Raw genomic sequence first — 25,741 nt, forward strand, 5'->3', positions numbered from 1 at the left:
GACAAATCTAGATCCGAAGAAGACAAGAAGATTAGAGAAGGTATTGATCTGCTTATGAAACGAGAGCCAAAAGGTATGAAATTTTTTGTTTGTTGGACATGTAAAGAATTTGTTCATTTTTCGTCCAGATGTACGAAGAGAGTAAGAAAAACTAGAAAGATTTTGTGGTCTGATGATGATAAAGAATTTAAAGCAAGTATGGAAAGATTCTTGAACGACAGTGATGATAAAGATAATGAGCTTGAATTGATTAAGAAAGAGGAAGTAATAGAAGAGATAGCTTTAGTGACTATTGTTGATCCGAAGGCTAACTATGAGAATGTTGAAGTTTTCTTTGAGACTAACAATGATTAGCAAAATGATGTACAAATTGTTGAGCAAAGAGAACAAAGAACTAAACCCAGAGAAGAGATAAGAGTTGAGATAACAACTCCTACACCTAACAATAATTTGGCAAAGAATCACCTTGCAGAGCAAATTATTGGAAGTAAAGACAAAGGAGTAATGACACGAAACATGGTACATGAGGAATTATGTTTGATCTCTCAAGTTAAATAAAAAAGCGCAGATGAGGCATGCAAGGACGATAATTGGATTCAGGCAATGAAGGAAGAACTAGATCAGATTGTGAAGAATGAAACATGGGAATTGGTTTGTAGACCTAAAGACAAGAATGTTATAGAACTAAATAGATATTTAGAAACTAGATGAATGAACAAGGTGAAGTTGTGAGGAACAAAGCCAGATTGGTATGCAAAGGTTATTCATAGTAGGAAGGTATAGATTATGAAGAAACATATGCCCCTGTAGCTAGAATGGAAGCAGTGAGAATGTTTCTAGCTTTTGCAACAAATAAGAAGTTCAAAGTATATCAGATGAATGTCAAATCAGCCTTTCTGAATGGAGAATTTGAAAAAGTTTACATTGAGTAGTTTGAAAGATTCCTTTTGATTGAAGAAAAAGATGTGGTATCTAGACTGAAGAAAGCAGTGTATGGTCTAAAGCAAACACCTAGAACTTGGTATGCTAGGTTGGACAAATATTTGGCAAAATTAGGATTTGCTAAAGGTATGACAGATGTTAACTTATATTTGAAAGAAATTGAGAATGTATTGTTGATAACTGTGATATTTGTTAATGATATAATCTTTGGAGGCAATGATGAAGCAAGTGATAAGTTTGCTAAAGAGATGAAGAATGAATTTGAGATGAGCATGATTGGTGAGATGGAGTTTTTGAAGGTTTACAGATTGTACAAAGTAGTGATGGTATTTTCATTTCACAAGCTAAGTACTTGAAGGATTTGTTGAAAAGATTTGGTTTGGAAAATTGTAAGCCTGTTGGTACACCTATGATAACTGGTCACAAGTTATCTAGCAAAGATGATATGCCTATAGTTGAGCAGAAGAAGTAAAGGTCAATGATTGGAGGTTTGTAATATCTAACTCACACCAGACCAGATATAGCAAATGCCATTAGGATTGTAGCTAGATTTTAAGCTGATCCAAAGGAGTATGATTATGCAACAATAAAAAGGATATTCAGATATTTGAAGGGTACACTTGATTATGGATTATGGTATGATAGATCAAGTGATTTCACTTTATGTGCCTATATTGATGCGGACTGGGTAGACAGTATGGATGACAGAAAAAATACTAGTAGTGGAGCATTTTTCTTGGAGGAAGATTGGTTTCTTGGCTAAGCAAGAAACAAGATTGTAATTCACAGAGTACAACTGAAGCAGAGTATGTAGCAACATCAAACAATTGTAATTAGATCCTGTGGATGAAGCATATGTTGAAGGACATTGGGATAGAATTTTGAGATCCTATTATCATACATTGTGATAACACAAGTTCAGTGAGTATGTCTAAGAATCATGTATTGCATTCTAAGACTAAGCATATATCTAATAAGTATCATGTTTTGAGAGAGAAAGTTGCAGAGAAAGAAATCAGATTCGAGTATTTCAATACAAAATATTAGATTACAGATATCTTCGTGAGGCCCTTGCCTAAAGATACATTTGAGTACTTGAGAGGTATGCTTGGGGTTATGCTCTTGCCTACTTTTGAGTAGATGATGTAGAGACTGCATCAGTCCAGTGGTGCAGAGCACTATAGTTTGACTAGATTGAATGTTGATGCTTGCTCTATGGGGGAGTATCAGAGATTAGTAGAGTCATCTAGGACTCTTGGTAGTTGGTCCAGAACAATGTTTTTGAACACTTGAGCTGATTGAAGACTTGGAGCAGATGATTGAGATAATGAAGCCTTTGTCATTGATGTCAATGGGGGAGAGTATGGATGAAAAACATCTCCTATGTATGAATGGGGGAGAAGATCCTCTAATGGAGGAAAGATTGATCAATGGGAAGAGATTGAGATCTCCTATGTATAAGGGTTCAATGGGGAGATACATTGAATGGGGGAGAAGTTGCGAGTTGTTTAGTATGTGAACAACTAATACGAGTTGTTTGGTGTGTGAACAACTGATGCCGATCCTAAAGAAAGAGATGCAAAACAGAGCAATCTTCCGTCGGATTTTAGATTTGATTGATGAAGAGGAATTGAAAGGATGAGAATAACAACATCAATAGCAGAGTTGTTTTGTTATTCTTGGAACTTAGATATTTTTCATTTATGTTCCATCATTGCCAAAGGGAGAGAATATTAGCATTAATGCTAATGGTATTCTTTTGGGGGAGTATCTGAAGCATTGCCAAAGCATGTGAAGATTGTTAGCATGATTGACATGTTGCGTTCATGATTGTGTTTGTCATTGATGACAACATAATATGGTTTCTATGAAGATTGACAGAGTAGCAGATAGAGAATGAGAGCATATAGAGAAATGATTGATGGTCATATGAAGCGCGGTTAGGGACGTGTTCTACATTATGTTGTGATGACGAGGTTAAGTGTGTATCAAGGAGAAGATGGCAGAAGATATGCTTGATTTACAAAGAGCAATATACAGACAGAGTATTTGAGAAACAATTTTTGATGAATGGATTGTATCTCCTAACAGAAATGGAATCATGATATGCGAGGTCAAATAGTGACAAAAGACAGCCTGATGGTGATGTTAGTGAGTGTGCAAGGTTTGGAGTTGCACGTGTGAGAAGCTGCAAAAACTGTGAGCCGATAGTGTTGTGTAATTGCGAAATAATTAATTATCTTAATGTGGTCCTATTATAATTAATTGAGAAAGCCTCAAGGCTAACTTAAGGAATTTTTTTGAGGACATGGTATAAAGGAAGATTATTTTTCTTTTGGTAAAGTGGTAGTGGATGTGAATGCATCAAGTGCTAAGTGTGTGAACAAGAGCAGAGTATTTGGTAAATACAAGTAAGCGATCCAAGGGATTATTGGATGCGAAATCGGTGATCTGGTATCGAGATCAGAAGAAGAGAAGTCCGGTTGACAGGATAGAGGAAGAGGAAGTACAAGTGTAGTACATTTCTGTTATTCTACTAGGAATACTACAAAAATTAGTTGGACAGTAAGTTTAGTGATCTTGCCCCTGAAGCTGTATGGACAGTGGGTCCATCTGCCTTCTACAACTCCTAATAGGTTTGGAATCTCTTAACATGGATTCAAAGTCTCCTAACAGGGACTGATATTTATTGAATGCTTTTATTGACTTCTAAAAGGGTCCATCCTCTATAACATTTATATTAGTACATCATTTTGTGGGTACCATTCCCACTGGGGTTTTCTCTCTGATCAAGGGTTCCCTTGTTAACATATTTGGTGTTATTGTGTATGAGTATCTTGTTATGGTTGCTGATTATATTTCTTGTATGGTTAAGGATTAATACGATTGATAATTGTTATAATAGTTGTATAAGTGATTCACCCCCTCTCTTAGTTATATTGGTGGACTTTACCTTCTAACTGGATAACATGTCAAATGAAAGCATAAACCACACCTTTACCAAAAACCCTATGAGTCCTCAAGATGCAACCATCTTCACACACCATGAAGAACCAAGTGCACCATGCAAGTGTCAAAGACACTTCTGCAGCAATAGGATCTAAGATAAACCTCCAACATCTGCAAACACTCAATAAATATATTAATGGCAACAACTTCCACTCAATCGTGGTACCAAGTCACCCATGGCATCATAACATCCATCTCCTACATGAAGATCCTCCAGGTCTACACACAACTAAAGTGTCAGTACCAAGCGAAATCAAGATCTCCAACCCAAGAAGATACAAACCAAAGTAGGAACTAATCCTGCACTACCACCTCATTACTATCACAAGCTCCACTAAATCATGTATCCAAGCTATCCATGACATCATGATGAAAAACCATCAAAGAACTCAAAGTGCACATCATGAGATCTTCAAAAGAAACCAAATAACCATGATCCTCAACCAAGAATATATATTGCCATAACCAAATCAGGAATCCAAACCAATGAACATCAAGGATGTACTTCTATATCCAATTGTGCCATGCCAAAATCCATGGCAGCATGATTACATTCCTAAAGCGAACAACTAACTCTCAAAGTGTCGAACCTATTACCATAAAATAGTCAACCACAATTCTCCACCATGACTGTACCACAATTCTCCACCATGACTGTACTTGGTAACATCTCATCCCTTATTCATGAAGACAAATCAATAAATCATGTGACTAAGGGCATAGACGACTCAAATCCAAGCCACAAATATGAATATGCATCAATAATGAAAGATCAATGTGCAAAGACAGCCAATACCCAAGTCATTAATGCAACCTATAAGTATAGACCGCTTACTATTCTGCACAACTTATAGACCCAAAAAGTCATTATGCGTACCCAAACCAAATATTAATAACCATATCATCATGAGACCAAGCTGAAATATAAGTTGAGTATACAATGTTATCAAATCTCAAATCTCTAAAATGTATAATGTCATAAACTCACAATGCTACCATAGTCAATATATATCATAAACTATTTTGATCGATATATCATCTAATAAATTATGTCAAACCCACACCAAATTTGAATCAATGTATAGAGCTCTCCAAGAACTTTCTAGTGACTACTCGAAGTCCAACATCTGACTTCGTATGTCTAAGTTATGCCCAAAACTGTGCTAAAAATAAACATCTAACTTTCGGGCTCTTAAAACCTGACAAAATATCAAAATCATGGACTTAAATCTACACCAAGTTGTAGTGCTCTGAATTAGCTTTCCAACGGCTGTAAGAAAACCGAAATTTGATAGCTTGAGTGAAAGTTATGACTGTTTTACCATTTTCACAGCGATTTTTTTTTTGCGACCAAAATTCTAATGGGATTAAATTTGAAGGCTATCACATGCTGAAACTAAAAATCTTTTGCATTTTCTATCAATATGGCCAAACTAAAGCATATTATATATCAAAATTAATGAGAAAATCAAACCAGATCCAATGACGATGTCTTTTTTTTACCTTGGAGGTCATTTCTGCAAGCTATCCTCTCAAACCCTTATTTAAATGAAACATCCAAAAAACTCTTTTGACCAACAATTTCATACACCCAAAATCTGCCAGCAACCCATCAAATCCAAAAACCCTCAGATCTACAATAAACAACCTACAAAGTCCATATATCTTGCCCTCTCTTTTATCCTCTCATGGACTCAATCTAGAGTTACGACAATAAAACCATAGCTCTGAGACCACTTGTAAGAAAATTTGCAATCTAAAATTTAACCACATAACCCATAATAGATCTGAAATAAATATGCAATTAAAATTCACATGCAAGATAATAGACAACGTACCCACAAAAATGTGACACAAGATATACTCTGGGAAATCCTTATTGAGGGAAAAACCCAGCCTCCAAAAACATCCATCACCATGTATTATTCAGCAAAAAAATCACTGCAATACAACTGTGAAAATCTTCAAAGCCATTGCCACCACCGAACAATCTATGAGAACAAGCATGAATCCACACATTCCATGTCATGCTTCCAACTTTCACAAATGCTTCCTTGGCTAACCTGTCAATCCTTGTCTTGCTCGACTTTCCTTTTTGCTTCTTGCCCTTCTCATACAACAATTACTCTTGTGGTTACTTAGATAGTAGCAAGCTCACACAAAACCACCAAGTGATATTACATAAACCATGTGCTAAAACCATATACTACCTAACCCATTGACCCCACATTTAATATTTTCCCCAATATTAAATAATTACATCAAATATTGTTGCAATGTTACAATACAACCCTTCAAGTATATCCCATGGGAGTCTCTACATGTTGCACATCCATTTAGGTGATCCCAGGTACAACATTACATAATAAAATAAAATAATACAATATAACAATATTATGCAATGTGCATAACACACACAATCTCAAAACATCTGTTTCAACTATAAAACAAACTATGTTCGAATATTTCTCAACTGAATCCTTAATAATTCTCTCCCTTTTTTGCATTTGCTTCTGAAACATTGTGAAATAGCCAAAAAGTTTTTGATCAATTGATTCCTTCTTTGCTTTCTGTAGTACCAATAGATTTGGATAGCTAGAGGCATGTCCTTTTGCCAAGTAACATTTGAAATACCGGGGAAATGGTTCGTCATATAGAAAAGCATGTGAATTATCAATGATCCGTACTTGAATACTTGTGTCCTATCTTTCTTAATCTTGCTAAGCTTCTCCAGTAATTGTTCTCTCATAATCTCTCCAACATTAATACGAGCATGTTCATTTCACATTCAATAAGCACCGTGGATAATAGGTGCAGAGATAGATTCGATTTTGCTACTGTGATATACCTTATAACCTAACACCACGAAAGCAAGTCTAACATTAGGTTTCTTGATGTCATTTGCAGTCACAACTCTTTTGTCCCATTTCAAATTGGTAAGGTGCTCAAAAATATTTTTCTTTGAAGATTTTAGGGTTGGTGTTTCACTAGTTGCACTAAATTCAGTAACTACATGAATGAACTCCTTAGTGATCTTAATGGGTTTATCATCAAGCCATAAAAACTGATCTTGGATCCTACTTAAGACAATTCTCACCCACTTTTGTTCATCAAAGACATAGAAGTTGACAAATTGAGCTAATTTGATTTGATCAACCTTTTTAAATTCATCCTTCAGTATTCCATTTTCACACAAGGATTTATACTACCTGTATATCTCAAAATCACCTAATTCCTCAATCTTATAATGAAGATATGTTCTTATGTCCTCAACATGAAGAATGCCATAGGGAACATGTGAAAATTCGCCTTTTTTGATCATCTTCCATTGACTTGAATGAATGTTTCTTAAACTCATACGTAGGCTTCTCAATGATTTCAACAATTTGAAGTGTATCTATTCTTCTCCGATAAATTTTACAAGATTTCAAAGAGATAAATACCTTTCCTATCATTCCAGGGTTTTCTCGTGAAACTTGATTGGTTGCACAATTGCTATAAGGTCTCCTTCCTAGTTCATCACTTGTTCTCTGGATAGCAAGGTGTAAAATGAAGTTATAAATGCCTTTTTATCCTTGAGTTCCTATATTTGAGCTTCTTTAATGTCGTTTATACCCTAGCTTCCAAAAAGCTAATATTTGCTTGTGAATTACATTTCGTCTGTGATACTCAATACAATCATGAAATCATCTTCAATTGAAAATATAGATTTGAAAGACCATTCACCAACTCATGTTACAATCGTTGCCTTCACAGTTACAACTTTTGGGTTAAGTTAAGATTTTTTGTTATTATATCCCCTTTAGGTCCTAAGATTTAATTAGTTTGATTATGAAGTGCCCACACCAGGAGTTGGTGTGACTTGTCCAGTTGAATCAATCTGTTCTTTTTTGATCCAAGTGTTATCCATTTCCTTTCTTACTTCATCAAAATCAATATTCTTTCCTTTTTTGTCAACATATTTTTCTTTTCAGCTGACTGATTCCTCCAATTTTTCACTCCATTGTACCTACAATTCTTTCCAATATGTCTTGTATTGTTGCATTTGTAACAAATAACATTTGGACTTCCATACCTCTGGACCGTTTAACTGATTAGTCTTCAACTTACAATCCTTGCAATATTTCTAAAGTTATTGCATTTGAAACATGTATGATTACCTTTGTTTGCAGGTCTTGCATTAGGTCTAGTTTTAGATCAACATTCATTGGATCTGTGTCTATATTGCCAACATGTCAAGCTATATCTTGTAAATGGTGTAGTAGAACTGTTGCCCTTGCTTTCTTTTGCCCTATGACCGAATTTGTTACATGTGAAATATCCACCATTGAATCTTTGTCCATTTGCTTGCCTTTTAAGTGCTTCCTTAGGTCGCCCAATCTCAATTACTCTTTCTTCAACAGTTTTAGAACATTTTGCATTTTCATATCTTGTTTGTCATCGATTTTCCAATTGTTCATCAAGCTTTTTTGTGCTAATTATGAATTTGTACTTGAATTTCTTGGCTTTTGCAAGTTAATGTCTTAGGATTTCTTTCACCTTCTCAAGTTCTTGCTCATTGTGCTTTGTGTTGAAGATTGTAGTGTGATAGAGATCTTTATCTTTGATTTTATGGAATAGAAATATGTTTATTATGACTGTTATGGTCATCTTCAGCTGAAAGAGACATTTGTAATCATATTTAAAGATAATATTATATAAAAAGACACGTCATACGTCATATGTCATGCAAAGAGGCATGCATACGAAAATGTGAAATGTTGAATATTTGGAAATATGAAGGGTCTTGTATTAGAAATTTGAGGAGACCTTCGTGTGTGATATGAAGAGTCCTATTCCAATCTATTTATATGATTTTACTATCAATAAAAGATATATTTTTTGGTGTGGCTAGGTTTTTTCCCTTCAAGTGGAAGGGTTTTCCTAGGATAATCTTTTGTGTCTCTTTTGTCTATTTTATTCTTCCTGTGGTTTATCTTTATTTTTTGGCAAAAAAACTTAACATGGTATCAAGGTCTCATTTGGTTAACATTAATAAGGGATGTTCTCTAGGTTTCTAATTTTTTTGTCATTCTGTATGCAATGAAGAGCTCTCTGTTTTCAACATATTTTGTTAGCCTCAAACTCTGCCAGAGATTAGAGATTCTGTTGATTTCAGTCTGTGGTAGTCATCAACACTGGAAACCAATTATAACAAAGTCATATATTTTAGAGGGGGACTCACTTTTGCATGGAGGAGGAACAAAGTTGTTGCATCCTGGGGACTATGGTGATGTCCTCTTGGTTAGTTGAGCTTCAAGCTTTTCTTTGTTAGCGTTTGTGAATTGCATGTCCTCACACCCGATGGTACCGAGTATTCACCCCTCAAATTTAGTGCATGGCGATATATTTGGTGTCCCTCTCTTGAAGCAGGCAACCATTTTATTAAGGAAATTCAAATCACAAGGCATCCTTAATGAGGCGAGCAAGAGAAGCAAGGAGACACCTGTGTGCATGCTCAATTATGCAAGAACAATTGAGATGGCAAGGCATTTGCATGAGCGTACTAATTCATAATTGAATAAAAGGAATGCCACATATAGCTTGATGCCATAAAAAGAGACATGAAAAAGGTGCTCGCTCAAGGCAAATAAGTAAATAAATAAACCATAGCCAAGGTTCGAAATAAAAGAATAAGGGTGGCAACATCTTTATTCATGCCTTAAAATATTAATGTTGCCCCTTTATAATCATGCTTATTTGAGTAGCCTTAACATGTATGTATATATATGTACATATGTATATATTTATACGCTAAATTAGAGATTCACATGCATACATATGTGCATATTTTATACCCACACAAGTATGAGTATAGACACGATATTATAATACTAAGACATGATAGAATTTGCAAGAAATACCAAGATCATCCACATAACGAAGGTAATCTTTCTTATTTGAGTTTTTTTATAATATTATAATTTAATTGGTTAGCTCATGGTCATCCTTTGTACCTTCTTGCTTGTCTAGCCTTTTCATCCTTGATCTAGGTGGTTAGATCACATACCTGATGGTTTGACAGTGGATTTGGGTGTCCCATTCCTAACTCCCATTTTGGCAACGCTCCCCCCCCCCTCATCATGCTCTTGCAAAAAAGGAAATGGTTCCAGAGTAATAACATATTTCTATAATTTGAAATATAAATAAAATACCACAATCATTTTCAATTTTGAAGAAACACTTTTTTCAATTTCCACCATAATGGTAACTAACATGTCACATGAAATAATAACTAATAACCAAAGTTCCATTTCACATGAATCAAATATCTCAACATCTTTACCAATAAATCAATTTCACATGAATCAATTATCTCAACATCTTTACTGAACAATTGACTTCACACGAATTCTCAACGGCTAGAAGATTATTTTTAAATGTAGCAAAGTTTGGGATGTAACAAAAATGGAGTTACTCTAGCAAATTTTTTTTGGGTTTTCTCTCAGGTATTTGATAGAATGAAACTTGTAGATTGTTGAATCTCCATTGTCACTATTCACGCAGATTGTGTACGACTACCTTGATTTAGAGCTTGCGAGTGTGAGATGTATTTCGACAGTAACATCACTTGTAGGAGGAGTCTAGTCTATAATTGCCACAAGATACAAATTGGAAATTTTTGGTGTCTGTGAATCTAGAGCTGCTAGTGACAAGTTGCAATTGGCATATAAGTTTTTGCTACTTTACTCATTGTTTTTGAGAGTTTGGTTCTTTTTTTTGTTAGAATTTATATGCTCATCATATTTGGAACTTGATTATTATTTCAATTTTTAATATATCACTTTTTGTCTGATGATAACTTGACAGACATTTGATGAATGTGGTGTGGAAGCATTTTTTTGAGATGTCATGTGTATTGGCTGGTGGAGCATGTGGCTAAGTTGGAGATCGAGAATGCTCTGCTTAAAGATAGTGTAAACTCATCGACTTCGTTACTAACAAATTACGAACTAATGTTCAAGTCCAACTCCCTGCAGATTTCAAATATCTTTGCTAAACTATCAGTTGCGATTTCAGAAATTGCATGTCTCAAGGATGTTATCTCTAGCAAATCACAGACTTCATACTAGACATCATACAAAATTCCCTAAAAATTGAAACATAACAACAATTCAAATCCTGGTATCTATTTGCCACAGCAACAACACAGTGCCTATCACAATGCTTATCTCAAGAGTTAGTGCAGGCCAAGTTGGTGGATCAAAGGGTTAGGCACATCCACAAATGCAACCTGAGGGTTCAGGGGTTCCTCCTTTTTCCATTGAAGCTCTTTTAGTGAGTTACTCATTCTTCAGTGAGCAGCTAGGCATCATGGAAATTACTTTGGATAGAGCCTGGATTGGACATGACAAAATCCTCTTCCTTCAGCTTTTATAACTTGTTGACTCCCTTTGGGTCCTTAGGGTGTAATTGGAACTCTTTACTCTTTCCTCTAAGATTTATCTTGATGAGGACCTCACCAAGTCTTAGGTTTCGAAGCTAAGACACTCTAGAGGCCTTTTAGCTAAGGCTAGACTAAATGGGAAGTGGGTATTGTTAGGAACCTTAGGGCTATTATTCGAGATTCTTTCCCCTCGAGGTGGGATTCGAGGCTATTTGTCAAGGCCAAGTGGCAGTCTCAGAGGCAGTTCAACAAAAATGGTACTTTGTGGTCCATGTCAAGTCTCCTTCACGATGCTATGGGCTTTGCGGACATACTTATGGTTACCAAGACTCATAAGAGCCCCCTCTACCCTCTCCTTGGCATTACTAGTTTCCAGTGGCTTTCTACTTTCAAAGATGAGGTTAGGAGTTCTGGTTGGGTCACTTGCTAGGTTAGGGACTGTCTTATGAGCGCAATTTCAATGGTTCACTCTAACAGTGCTGCCAATTTCATGTGTATCCATATCGACTAGACTGTGACACATTCTAGGGACATCTTCATTGCAGCTTGCTACTTTTTGTTGACATCTTCGTACTATGTTATACACAGTATGCAGGAAGGGGACCCCTTTTTGGGGATCTATATGATTGCATTTCGTGGTTTTTGACCATTGGGGACATTATCATTGTTGGGAACTTCAATGCCCATACTAGAGACCACCAAACAACCCTTCACAATTGGGTGATAGATCTTATTTGTTCATCGGAGTCAAATCCGTACTCTTCGAGCTTGCAACAATCTTCAAAAGACAAGGATAGAAGCCTTACACAGTATGATCACCATCTTCTCCATCTCTGTGGGTTTTTGGACCAAATCATCTTGAATGGCCTCTCTTGCTTTCCTAGATCCATCTTGTTCACCTGTCGGCCTCACTTCGGGGGGCAAGTGTGGTGGACTATGCCCTCTATTGTGCCTCCTTCATTCTCTCCATCAATTGCTTTAGCATCTCTCACCTCCCCTTGGTCTACCACACCCTCCTGAGCCTTTCTATCTAGGCCTCCCCTCCTCTCCCACCCCGCTGATGTAGGCCCCCACCCACACCTCCATTTCTTTCGATGATGGGGATCAAGACCTCTTCACCTCTCACCTTTGACGGCTCCCTCCAAACCCTTCCACCTTCATTGGTTGCACCTTCGCCATGTTTGACTGCCTCACCTCCAAACTTTGGGAGTCGACCCTTCTCTCCTTTCATCATTGCTCCACCTCCTTCTCATGTTGCCTTAAGTGCTAGAACACCTGTCCCATGAACTAGTGGTATGATGAGGATTGCAAGTGTTCCTACCGCTCGGTTGGCGCAACTTCTCCCACTCCCCTACCCCTTACTCACCTAGCGAAGACTCTCCTACTACCGCTTCCAATGCCATAAGAAGGGAGCGTTCTTCTTGTTGCAATGCAATTCCCTTTGCACTTTACTCCTGCAGACCCTCAAATCCTTTTGGCACATCCTTCCCCCCCATTTTGCATGAAAACTCCTTGGTCTTGTACACCTCCACCCTTTATGATATCCCTGGCTAGGCCTCCATCCTCCTCACGCCCACCCCGTTGCCATATCTTCACCTTCTCTACTATTTGTGAGGCTATCAGATCCGTGAATAGCAACAGGGTAATAGATGAGGAAGGATTCCAAAAAAAACTCTTCAAGCTTGACATCACTATTTTGAGCCCCTTCCTCATTATTCTCCTCAACAGGGTTGTTTGCACTAGTTTCTCCCCTTCCTAGTCATGACGTATTATCCATCCTATTTACAAGGCTAGGTTGACTTTTGATCCCAACTACAACAAAACCATCATAGTGGGACAAACTTCCTCTATATTATATACCACTGTTTTGCACACTATTCTCTCCGAGGAGCTTGATAGACTTCATCTTTGGGCAAGGGCCCAGGTTGGGTTCAGAGAAAATTTTCAGACTACATAGTACAAACCATGGCTATTATTGAGGAGACTAGGCACTGCTCTGCAAAGGTCTATTGTTTCTTTGTGGACTTTCGCAAAGCATATGTTTTCCTCCCTTGGGCGGCTCTTTTTGAGATTCTACGGATGACCATCACAAGACTTAATGAGAGTGTTGTGGGCAGATTCTTGACTTTGCAAGGCTGTCCTCTCCCCCCTACTTTGTTTGGCATATACATTGATGAGTTGGAGGCTTTCCTTAGCGAGCATTTGCTCTAGGTGATGGTTGTTCCTTACACCACATTTTGATTTCGATACTTCTCTTTACAGATGATGTTCTCCTTGCCTCCTCCTTGAAGGGTCTCCAATGACTTCTAGATGACATAGTTTCTTTTTGCGACTTGTGATAACTAGTGGGTAATCTGAGCAAGACTCAAGTGATGGTCTTCAACTACTTGAACACCTCACCTCCACTTCTTCCAAGGCACAGAGGTTGAGATTTTTTCTTTATATACATACTTGGAAGTCAAGTTTTCCGATCCCTACTTCAATATAAGACCTTCCATGCAACCCCATATCAACAAGGGGTATGGGTCACTTACCCTTCTAGAGAGACAATGCTTCCTTCATCACTTATAGGACATCATGTCAAAGACAACTCTATGAGACACCTTGATCAAGTTGACAATTCTTTATGGTTCAGTGGTCTGGGGGTCCTCTCTGTCAAAATCAGACTAGGCTTCAATTTAGAGGGTCTAGGCCCTACTTCTCAAGTGCTTCATCAGGTTCCACTAGTCTACCCCCCTCGATATAATTTTGGTTGAGTTTGAGGCTCATCCTTTCAAACTCGGGACCATTTTCGATTTGGTTTGGTTCCTCCACCTTCGGTGCTTTATAGATTTGGTTGAGGGGCAACCCATATATTCTTACCTAGCTTATCAGTCCTTTGTGGCAATTGTAGGAGCTGACTTCATTGATTGGGCATGTTGTTGCTATGTAGAAGCCTTTGCACTCCTAAGAACAGTGGGGATTGACATTGGCTGCCTCCCTCCCTTCAAGTACTTTTTGGATGTCCTTGCCCATCTTCTCCCTTCTTGGCAAGAGTTGAACAAGCACATCAAGATGGACATCTATAGGTAGTATATTCTTACCACACGGATCAACCCCTCAAGGGGGCTCTGTGCAAGGATGACCTTATATGCGGAGTAGTTTATTGATATTCAAGATGGGGTCATTGTGCGCCATTCATACCTCTCTCGACATTGGACACACATTCCACATTTCCTAGGATCTTTTAGGGTGGGTTTGCATCAACTCCATATCTAGTCAGATCACCAAATTGATAGGGAGGACCGGATTTGCCAACTTTGCAACTTGGGGGAGGTTGAGACCGAGACACACTTCATTTCCCATTGCCCCATCTATTATGAGATCATAGGGTGCTAGTCCCTTGCAACCTTCTTCGGGTACACTGACCAATAGTCTCTTGCTCTCTATCTTCAAGAGACTTAGAGACTTTGGGACCACACCTTGCAGATTGAGTCTCCTTTGAGACATACCACAAATCAGCTCATCACCTCCTTCTTGACACTATCTCTGACCCGATGTACCTAGTGGTCACTTCTTCTCTCTTACTTTGGGCACACTAGGTTCATGAAGCCTCACAAGAGTTACATGCGGTAACAACTCTCCACTTCTAGTGGTCCTTAGAGGTGGCACAAGACTTTCCCTTGACATGAGAATAAACGAAACACTTAGCACTCATTATATTTAGGTGATGCTCACAGAGGTGAAGCACTAGGACTTCCCGGGAGGTGAAATATGGGTCAATGAGTTTGACTCAAAAACTACACAATTAAATCCTGATAGCAATATCACAACTATTTTTCTGTCATCATTCTAACATATTCTTGAAGTTTATGGAATACACTTTTTCAAATTACATTCTTATCTGATACTAGTTACTTTAAAATTTGTTCCACAATTCATCCATTTGATTTTTCTTCAGATTACTGTCAACCATCTTTCATTTTCATAATATTATTTGTAAATTATAGTTTATCTTAATCTTATGTAGAATAATGTTTTTCAATTCACGCATCCTTTCAATATTGCACTATCATTTTACTAATGCAATTGCATCTTGATGTAGGCATGGCTTCTAGCCCTTGTTGTGTTGCCTGCAAGGTCTCACATGGTTATTCGCTTGGGATTAGTCTTGTTTTTGATACTTTTATCCAGGTGGACACTTCCACATGGCATTTGGCAAGTATGACTGAACACTTTCTTCTATAATTTATGCATATGGTTGTATTAATATCATTGTTTCTTTTATTACAAAATGTGTTTTGTCAATTTTATGCTGGGACTGAAAATTAAGAGCAAGATCTCATCATTAACAGAACATGAAATTGAAACATATATAGATCAATGTACAAGAACAACAAATTACCGTGGGCCCTCATAAAGGCAATATAAATACATTATTCTCAATTACAAGTAAAAAATGATTGAGTGTTACATGATGGATAAAGTTGGAGAAAAGTCCTCTATATTAACTATAACTTTAGGGAGAGTAAATGCTCTATATCCTACTTGACATCAATCTTGAGGGTTTACTACAGTGGTTAACTTAGAGGGCCTAATTGTTAAATTTAGAACCATAAATGTAATGAAGCAACTTGCAAAAATATTAAAACACAAGGATAGATAAACATGAGAATTTTTATCTTGGGAAAACCCTCCAGCATGAGGAGAACAACCCAACCACATTCAAAATTGATTCTTAAATGAATAATCAAAAGACTTGATACAAAGCTTACAAGCTTAATTGGGAAAATGAATTCTTCACCGAGATTGTTATCACTTATCAATCACTTGTAGAATGTCTTTTTACCAGTAGACATCTACAACGTACATAATGCCTTTTATGAATCACCCATATGATAATCACCAAGAGAGGAACATATAATATAAACCGATCATTTTGTAGTGTCACGAAAAGATGTGTGTGATTTATGCAACACTCTCTCAAGGCTGGAGTAGGCCATACGGTTAGTGCAAGTGGAGGTGTATGGTCGAGAAGAGCAATCATATGGTGGAAGGGATGATGTACGACTAAGATTGGGCGTATCGTAGGCTTAAGAAGACTGTACGGGTTCAAGATTGTACGGCAATGGGTGGTTTGGCGTATGATGAGTGGTAAGGCCAAGGTGTATGGTGTTGGACAAGAATCACAATATAGTGTTTGGAGTCTGTTAGGTATGCAATTTACGGTGAAGGGGTAATGACTGTACAGCAACAGAATGATGTCGCCCAAGGCATCGCGGATGGGGATGGTATGTATAGCGTTCGATTAGTAAATTAGGTACCGGATTGTAATGAATAGATGACAGAGACAATTATTGGATATATTTGCCACAACTCAATTTAGCAGATCCGCACAGACAAGAACATCCAGAGAGAGTCACCAAATGCCAATGGCACAAAATATATTACTTTCAGATCCAATACTTCAATTACATGTGCATCAAACAAAATTCGAGAAGATATAAACAATCGCCAAATCATTATGATTAGCAAATTTGGCACGACAATGATGTTACTCGAGGTGTTATGGATGGGGATGGTATGCACAACGTTGCATTAGTTATTTAGAAACTGGATTGTAATGAATAAATGACAAAGACAACTTTTGGATAGATTCGCCACAACACGATTTAGTAGATCTGCACAGACAAGAGAACATCCAGAGATCGCCAAATGCCAGTGACACAAAATACATTACTTTCAGATCCACTGCTTCAATGACATGTGCATCGGACAAGATCTGTGAAGATACAAACAATCGCCAAATGATGATGATTAGCATATCTGGTGCACACTGACAAAATAGGGTGGAGTTGAACCACTGAAACTGCAACAGGCAGAGTATGGAGGAGGGTCTTCCACCCCCGAAACTGTGCACGAACTCTGTCAGCCTCCAGCTTTTAGAAATACAAGAGTCAAATCCAATCTATGATGAATTACGATGCCCAACCATCTCCTTAAAAAGTCCTCCAAGAAGCATCTAGAGATTTATAATACGCTGATAATATTAATTATTTTATTACTCTATTAATTTGGGCCCACATTTATTAATTCAAGAATTAATTAAAGGTCCTTTATTATTTTAATTTAATTTCTGGGACTAATTAATTAATTATTAATTAAATTAAAGTATTACATTTAAAAATTGGGAGCATCACACATTCACTGTCTTTGAACCAATATAGATAGTCAATAACAGAAACGATTGATGATCCCAATCACGCTGCCTTAGTGAATCAAATCACCCTTTGACTTTACACACCAGTATGCAATCACAGACTATAGTAACTGAAAATAGCAATAGCAGTGAGTTTGAAATTCTTTCTTCAACGCAACAAACATGTGACCTCTCAATGATTGTTATGTGACATCTTACCTAGGTTCATGACTGCAAGCTAAGTCTTCATGTATGTTCATTTCACTGTCATGACCTACACAGTGGATGTTTAATCTCTTCCTCTTATGCAGTTTCAGATAATTAATCCATCATCCTTTTTCACCTTAATCCATCCTGTATTTTAGAGAGATTGATAATAATTCATAGAATTGAACTACCCCGAAAAGAAACATACAAACCAATGCCAAAAAGAATACATGAATTACTATTCTAAAGAGTGAACTACAGACAAGATTGATAAACATAATTCAAGAGTATGAAATCCTTATCTATTTATTGACTTCGTTGAGATGTCATTAGCTTCTCCTTTGTTCAAAGAATAAAGATCTCATGCTCCAATAGGATTTTAAGAGTCGTCCAACATCTTCGATAAACACATGCAGGTTCACAACTAAAAAGTAAAATCTATTAACTGCTGTAGCAGTCTGTGCAGCTCAAACAGGGCAACTGAGTCTCTAAGCTTCACAAAATGCCCTCAAAACTCACCCAAATGGTTAAGTCAAAACGACAGACTTCAGGAGTTTGACCAACAATCTGATATTCCCAGCAAAATAAAACCAAGTTTTTAAACTAGTCTTGATATTGTACCATTGTTAATGTTTTGCCCTGACAACAATAAACAAAATAAAGAACACTAAGACAAAACAATTTATCCCAGGGAAACCCTCCAACTTGAGGGGAAAAATCCAGCCACACCTAAAATATCTCTTTTATTATATAATAGAGGTCCGAGTTCGATGCTTCTAACTGAATACAACACTCATCACACAAAGCAATCATATATATATTGAATTGAGACACTCTTCATATCATAACCAAAAGTCTCTTCATTTGTCAAATGTGAGTCTCTTCATATCTCCAAATGCATGTCTCTTCGCATGTTGCATGTCTTTTCATATTTCCAAGCATGTGTCTGTTCGCATGTCTTGTGTTCGTTCATATAAAGAACAACAGATGAATCTCAAGAAACTACGACATATCATCTTTTGTAGATACCCTCTCTCACAGCTCTAAAACCTCAACACTCCCTCTTGCAAGAGAGATAATATTCATGTCTTGCCATCTCTAACATGACAAACTAAGAAGCTGCAACAAAAAAATCAGTAACAAAATCTCTTAATAGATTTTCTCAACATTAAATTGTCATCTCAACATGACTTCCACCATGTCTATTCCTAGAGGGTGGAATGACCATAACTATTTGTAGAGGGTGGAACAAGAGCTTTCACCTTAGACTTCTCTCAGAGAAGAATGTATCTACCATGCCTATTCGCAGAGTGTGGATCCACCATACCTACTCGCAAAGGGTGGAACAAGAGATTTCACCTCAAAGTTCTTTCATAGAAGAACTTCTTAACAAGTGATTTCACTTTGAATTGCTCTCGCAGAGAAGAACTTATTAACAAGGGATTCCACCTCGAACTTCTCCCTTACAGTCACTCATTAGCAAGGGATTGCACCTCAAACTTTTCCCTCTCAGAAGAACTCATTGTAGTACATAATAAGAACAACTAAATGTTGAGACTCCCTTCTCACAACTAAACTATCACAATAAATTAGAGAAGATTTCAATGCTTGACCAAACAAGAACCTTTTGCAGTCACGTTCCTACAAGAGTTTTTTGGTCCTCTGCAAAGGACTTGACACTCTTTATCTGCCACACAAACTCCCTCTGAATCTTAATGAGCCTAAAGAAGTCCTTCCTCTTCAGCTTATCAAGCTTTCCTTTATGTAATAAATATATTTAGTCTCCACTTCATCTTCAGTGTATTATCCCTTTGATAGGTTGTCTAATTTAACTCCTCCTTATTCTTCTCGACCCGTCTTGCAAGCATTAAGAGAGATTAGTAGATACCTGAAGCATACATGATTCACTATTCTCTATGTCATTGCATGAATTGACTACATAAAATTCATGATATATATTCAAAGGTATAATCTTAAAATACTCATCTCTTTATTGTAGTCAAAGAATAACGCCCTCTAGGCGATACTTGATCCCCTTGAGCAATAGAGCCTTCAATTGAGTCACCTGAGCCTCTAGCTCTGTAGTGAATGCCACAAAAATGGCCCACAGTAATGATGAAGAAGCCAATATAAAATCTTCATTTCAATAAATCTCTACACACACTGTGTGCCTCTGCATCCACGCTGTATTGCAGCAAATACCACTAATAGAAATCTAAATGAACCGCACGCCTCCAATGATCTCTCCACCATACACATAGATAGGCTGTTCTCTATAGACACACATACAAGCTGCTCTCCAAATAGCCACTAACCGATATCACAGACCTCTGTCAGAAAAAATATTTTTTTGTCAAGCCTTAGACAAAGAGAACTGCCCAACACGGAAGGAAGAAGTGATCACGTACAAGATGTTCACCATTACAATAATACAAGCAGCCATATTGATCATGCTTCTTTGTATGCACTCATGATAACAACAAATAAACTTCATCAAAGAACAGAAAGAAAATAAAGATACAACACTAACCACTGTTGACAATTGAAAAAAAGCAGATACAAAGATGCCAACACACAACCATAGCACTCACAGAGAGAAATACACAAACTGTCCAAGCACAACAAAATACAAGACCATAATAAAGTTAACAACAAAAGGTCTCTAATGTACAATGAACTACTGCAGCTCAAACTGAAACTCCAACCAAACACGGTGATGGAGCCCTCATTTTTATGATCTCCATTTATGCACTGTTCTTACTGCCTTTATTTTTTCTCCCTATGATTAATATTGTTGTTCTATTTTCCATACTTTAGTGATATCCACATTAGCCTCTGCCATATGCCTACAAAATATTATTCTAACCAACATAATCCTCATGAATTGTTGCAAAGATTCTATCTGCAAATTACTTCTAGGCTATCAATAAAACCCCTCTTCCTACAATGAAATTTCATCTATACTCAATACTGAGATGATTAATCGGGTTAATTGTAAAGCAACCAATCTCATGTTTGTAGCCCAATAACAAAGACCTTGAAGAATACATGATTTTTATAGCATCAGAAGCGTAAGATGTCAGCTTGACTATGGCAACCAGATTGATGTCCAGAACACCATACAGATGTTCAAATGCTTGAGTATAGATCAGTTGGAACTTCAGGATGATCCAAAGCATTTTAAGGTTGACAGAGGACAGGTTTCAAATAACATAATGATCTGTTGGTCTGCTGTCATAGCCAGCGGGTGCTGAAAGCCATGTTTGACAGGAACAAAAAATAAAAGCAACTTCCAGCCTTGACAGAAGTGCAGAAACTAATAATATAGCAACTAAAATGTAGGTGACATGGAAATATGATGAGATATCAGAAACATTGGTAGTAAGATAGAAAATACATGCAGATTTAATGGCACGAATGGCTTAGTATTTTCATCAGGACCCTCTTCTCATGCACATGTATGAAACAACACAATATTCAGTCAGCAAAGGGGCATGTTTATACAGACTTAGCCAACTCCTAACCCATTCTTTGATGTTCAGACCTGGGAAACCAGTAATGGAAGTTGGAAGAGCAGACTTTCCAAATGCTCGTAGAGCCATGAAGATCCCCTTATTGTGATGAAAGCCCAGAGGCTTTATTAAAGAATGCTTGCTAAGACCTTTAGAAGTACACTTTCCATATTAAGGAAACAACAACGTGAATGTTAAAATCTGTTACAGGAAAACTAGAATGATAAAAGAGTGGCAAGTGAAATAGACTTTGGATCTCTTCTTTCTCCGTGTTTATCAGATGAAAAAGAAAGTGCATGGCTGGATGCTTGTACTGCTGACTTTCAAATATGCTCTGCACAATATGATAGTTTCCTCTTCGTAAATAGAAAAGCAATCACTGTTTCTCCACCATTTTCTTTAAAACAAAAAATACACACAAGCTGCATCAAGCATGGTGTTAGACAGTTCATACTGGCATGATCAAGTGGAATATTTGAGCCCAGAAATTGGGGAATGATTGACCTGTGACTTCAATCGATTAAATATAGCCGCATGTTGGAGAGTCGAGAAGAAGAAGTGAATGGATGATCACATCTGAATTGCTTTCACACTCTCAGCCTGGGTATAAAAGAAGGATTTTACATGACAATACAAAATGGAGGCACTGATTAAGTTTAGTAAAATTGGCAGCGATTTAATCAAACTTGGTTATAGCAGCATACATATGGTAATATCACGGAAGACTCATTACAAAGCAATGATAATATATTCAGAAAAATCATGTGTGCAGTAACAGGAGTATGAAACCAATTTCGCATCAACAACCCCCAAAAGTTTATCTCCGTCTGCACTAAGAGCATGCATGGAGGATGGAAGGGCAATTGATGGGGATTGATAAAGACACACACCAAGTCTAATTAAAGGCCTCATGTATTCGCATAAAGGCTTGCCAACGTATGAATGAAAACGGCAGAGTACAAATTGGAAATCGCCCGATAATTATGAAGACCCACATGTGCATTGAATAGACGCTACATATTGCTGAAGATGAACCCTCGAATATGTTGACAGGGATGTATGAAAAATTGCTCCACAATACCTTCATGAAGAATAAAATATTTTGATAGTTTGCAGCCGCAATTTCTGGGACACTAAAAGCCTAGAACGATATATTTTTGAGATTGCATAATATACATAGTTGTGGAAGTAAATATTGCACTTAGCAAATTTAGAAGATGATTCTATGGTTTGATCAGAGGAAGGTTGAATTAAAATTAAGAAAGCTATGTAATTTGAGAATGTACAATTTAATAATGTTATGTAATAAAATAGGGATACAATTAGTTTATGATTTCTCATTTGAAAAGTCATGACTTTAGAATAGGATAGGATATAAATATGAGTTTATTATTTGAGAGACAAAAAACAAGACAAGATACATTCCGACATATTCGAAAATAAGCAATTAGAAGAAGAACATTTGTATGAAGGGATAAGGAGCTCAAATTTGACTTTTTAATATATTCTAATATTATATTTCAATGATTTATAAAAGCTTGTTGCTTTTTTATTATTTAAATGGCATGGAGAATTTAATTGCAGTTGATTCATCCTTAATAATCATGTTAAAATTATGTAAGCAATTTAAGTGTCAGATAAGTGGAGTAGGTCATTTATGGCATTTTAAACTCGATCATCACAGATATTGTGAAATATTTAATTGTTTCTGAATGTATGTCCAGTCTATCTCCCCAACCTTAGGAGTTAAAGCGTGACCTAGACTAGTTTAGAATTGCGTATATATATTTGATCAGTCACGTCTTGATTATTGAACTTATAATTCATGTGCATAGAACATTATAAAGTTGTACATTATAATCTTCATTGCAATTGACTTTGTTGCCCAAATAAGCTAAAGCACTAGTTTTTTATCATTGAAGTATTGGATTTATATTTGAAGTCAGAAAATCTGTAACTTTTTTCTTACAAACTTCAAATTCATTGTTAAAAAACCTTATACAAAACATTCATTTCAAACTATCACACAACTCCATATTAATCGAGTTCAAAGACCTTGCCAGTCAAAGAACTCCAAAGTTTAAATTCGCTATAGAAAAGCCTTGAACCAGATAGTCAGTGTTTGAGGTGAAGGTTTACTTGCCTAGGTGTAGTGGAGCCTAAAGTGCAGGGGAATCAAGGTGATTCTTGTTCGTTGGCCAGAACTGATTGCTGAATCCTATCGAAGAAGTGACAGGCTCTTGGATTTCCAATTTGCGGTTTTTGGAAACCAACACACAAGGGAAAAATGCAAAAACTTGAATAGAATGGTGCAGAGAACATCATGATCGCTGAAGAAACAACTCACAAATAGGATGAATAAATAGGAACAAGAAATAATAACCCAACTTGATTATCACAGTCTAGCAAAGTAGAAGAATCTAAGAGATCTCTTGGCAATCATTTCAAGTAAACATGATCTCTATCAAAGCTTCAATTTCAACACATACAAATCACCTACAAAATACTTATTGCAATCTGCAATAGGTACACGAACTAATGAACAAAAGAAACTCTCTTATTTGTTGTTATCTAACCCACTCCAATACCATGTTAATGTTTTGCGTAGAAATAAAAATAAACGACAATAAACAAAATAAAAAACTCTACGACAACAATTTATCTTGGGAAAACTCTCCAACTTGAGGGAAAAACCCAACTACACCAAAAATATATCTCGTTTTATTAAATAATAGAGGCTTAAGTACAATGCTTCTAAGTTCTAACTGAATACAACACTTATCACACAAAATAATCATATATATCTTGACTTGAGAGACTCTTCAGATCATAACTGAAAGTCTCTTCATTTATCAAATGCGAGTCTCTTCATATTTCCAAATGTGTGTCTCTTCACATGTTGCATGTCTTTTCATATTTCCAAACATGTATATCTTTGCATGTCGCATGTCGCATGTCTCTTCATATAAAGAATAACAGATGAATCTCAAGAAACCACGACATGTCATCTTAGGTAGATATTCTCTTTCACAAATATAAAACTTCAACGCCCATCACTTATCAAACTAGTGACTACCCACAAGTTTCGTTCAATCTTCTCCAGTTGCATATATATATATATATATCTTTCTTAAAGAAATGATATAGCTTTCCCTTACACTTAAGTCTTGAGTACCCAACAAAAAGTAGACAACTAGCTTGCTGTTTACTTCAGCATACCTGTAACAGTCTGAGATCATCCCCATTTTCTATCAATTGCATATGAATAGCATATATGTATTCTTAGAACTAGCTGACTAAATCTCCAATCATGCAACTCAAACACAATTATAAGAGAATAACTCTACTATTGTATTTACACCAACACAAAATCTGAATAAGGGATTTGGTCTTGAAAGAATCTATATAATAGAATCGTTCTTAGAAAACATGGAAACCTAACGCAGATTCAACAATGAAAATTGTCACCTTTAATTTCAAAAAGAATTTCCTCAGAAACGTTAAAATGATTAGCCAGTAGTATGTACCAAAAAATACTTTATTAGGATCAGACTTTATGCTGGAAGCCTTAAGACTTCCTTAAAGATACAATTTCAATACTTGACAGAGTTATAATATGGCATCTAAATTTGAGAGGGAAAAGAAATTTCTTTAAAATAAAATCTCTCTAAATTGTCACAAGATCTTTATGAGGAATCATCATCAACATTTGCAGCAGCAGCTTGATGTTTTCATCTGGATAAACAATCTCTGGCAAAATGTCTGTACTTTCACATCTGAAACATTGAATTTTAGAAAGAATCTATATAATAGAATTGTTCTTAGAAAACATGGAAATCTAATGCAGATTCAACAATGAAAATTGTAACCTTTAATTTCAAAAATCCTTTCCTCAGAAATGTTAAAATGATTAGCCAGTAGTATGTACCAAATTTTTTTTATTAGGATCAGACTTTATGCTGGAAGCCCTAAGACTTCCTTAAAGATACAATTTCAATACTTAACACAGAGTTATAATATAACATCTAAATTTGAGAGGGAAAAGTATTCTCTTCAGAATAAAATCTCTCTGAGTTGTCACAAGATCTTTATGAGGAATCATCATCAACATTTGCAGCAGCAGCTTGATGTTTTGGTCTTGATAAACAATCTTTGGCAAAATATCCGTACTTGTCACATCTGAAACATTGAATTCTAGAAATATCCCTCTTCTTCTTCAGTTCAAAAGCTGAATCTAAATCCCTATCTCTATTTCTCTTGAAATCTACTTTTCTCCATTCACTTCCTTTCCTTTTAGATGTATAAGCAGCAAGAATGTGATCTTCTTTACGAGATTTTGACCATTTCCTTTTGCATCTAAGATTGTTCCTTTTGAACACAATCAACTTTTAGATGATCAAACTTGGGTAATTCATCTCTTCCACCAATGCCTTGAATAAAACACTCCCAAGAATGAGGGAGACCATT

General features: G+C 36.5%; 1 protein-coding gene across 2 annotated transcripts in view; it reads left to right on the top strand.

Annotated features, from left to right (window-relative positions):
- The window catches only part of ABCI12 (cobalt ion transmembrane transporter), a 52,847-nt gene that overhangs the window by 13,154 nt on the left and 13,952 nt on the right, over nt 1–25,741 (top strand). For both annotated transcript variants that reach the window (XM_089814136.1, XM_089814137.1), the window contains exon 2: nt 15,462–15,578. In XM_089814136.1, coding sequence (XP_089670262.1) covers nt 15,462–15,578 — 117 coding nt within the window. The remainder of the gene's footprint in view (nt 1–15,461; nt 15,579–25,741) is intronic.

This window comes from Cupressus sempervirens, chromosome 2, assembly GCF_028749045.1.
Source record: "Cupressus sempervirens isolate cs-2001-9-10 chromosome 2, ASM2874904v1, whole genome shotgun sequence".
Classification (NCBI taxonomy): Eukaryota; Viridiplantae; Streptophyta; class Pinopsida; order Cupressales; family Cupressaceae; genus Cupressus; species Cupressus sempervirens.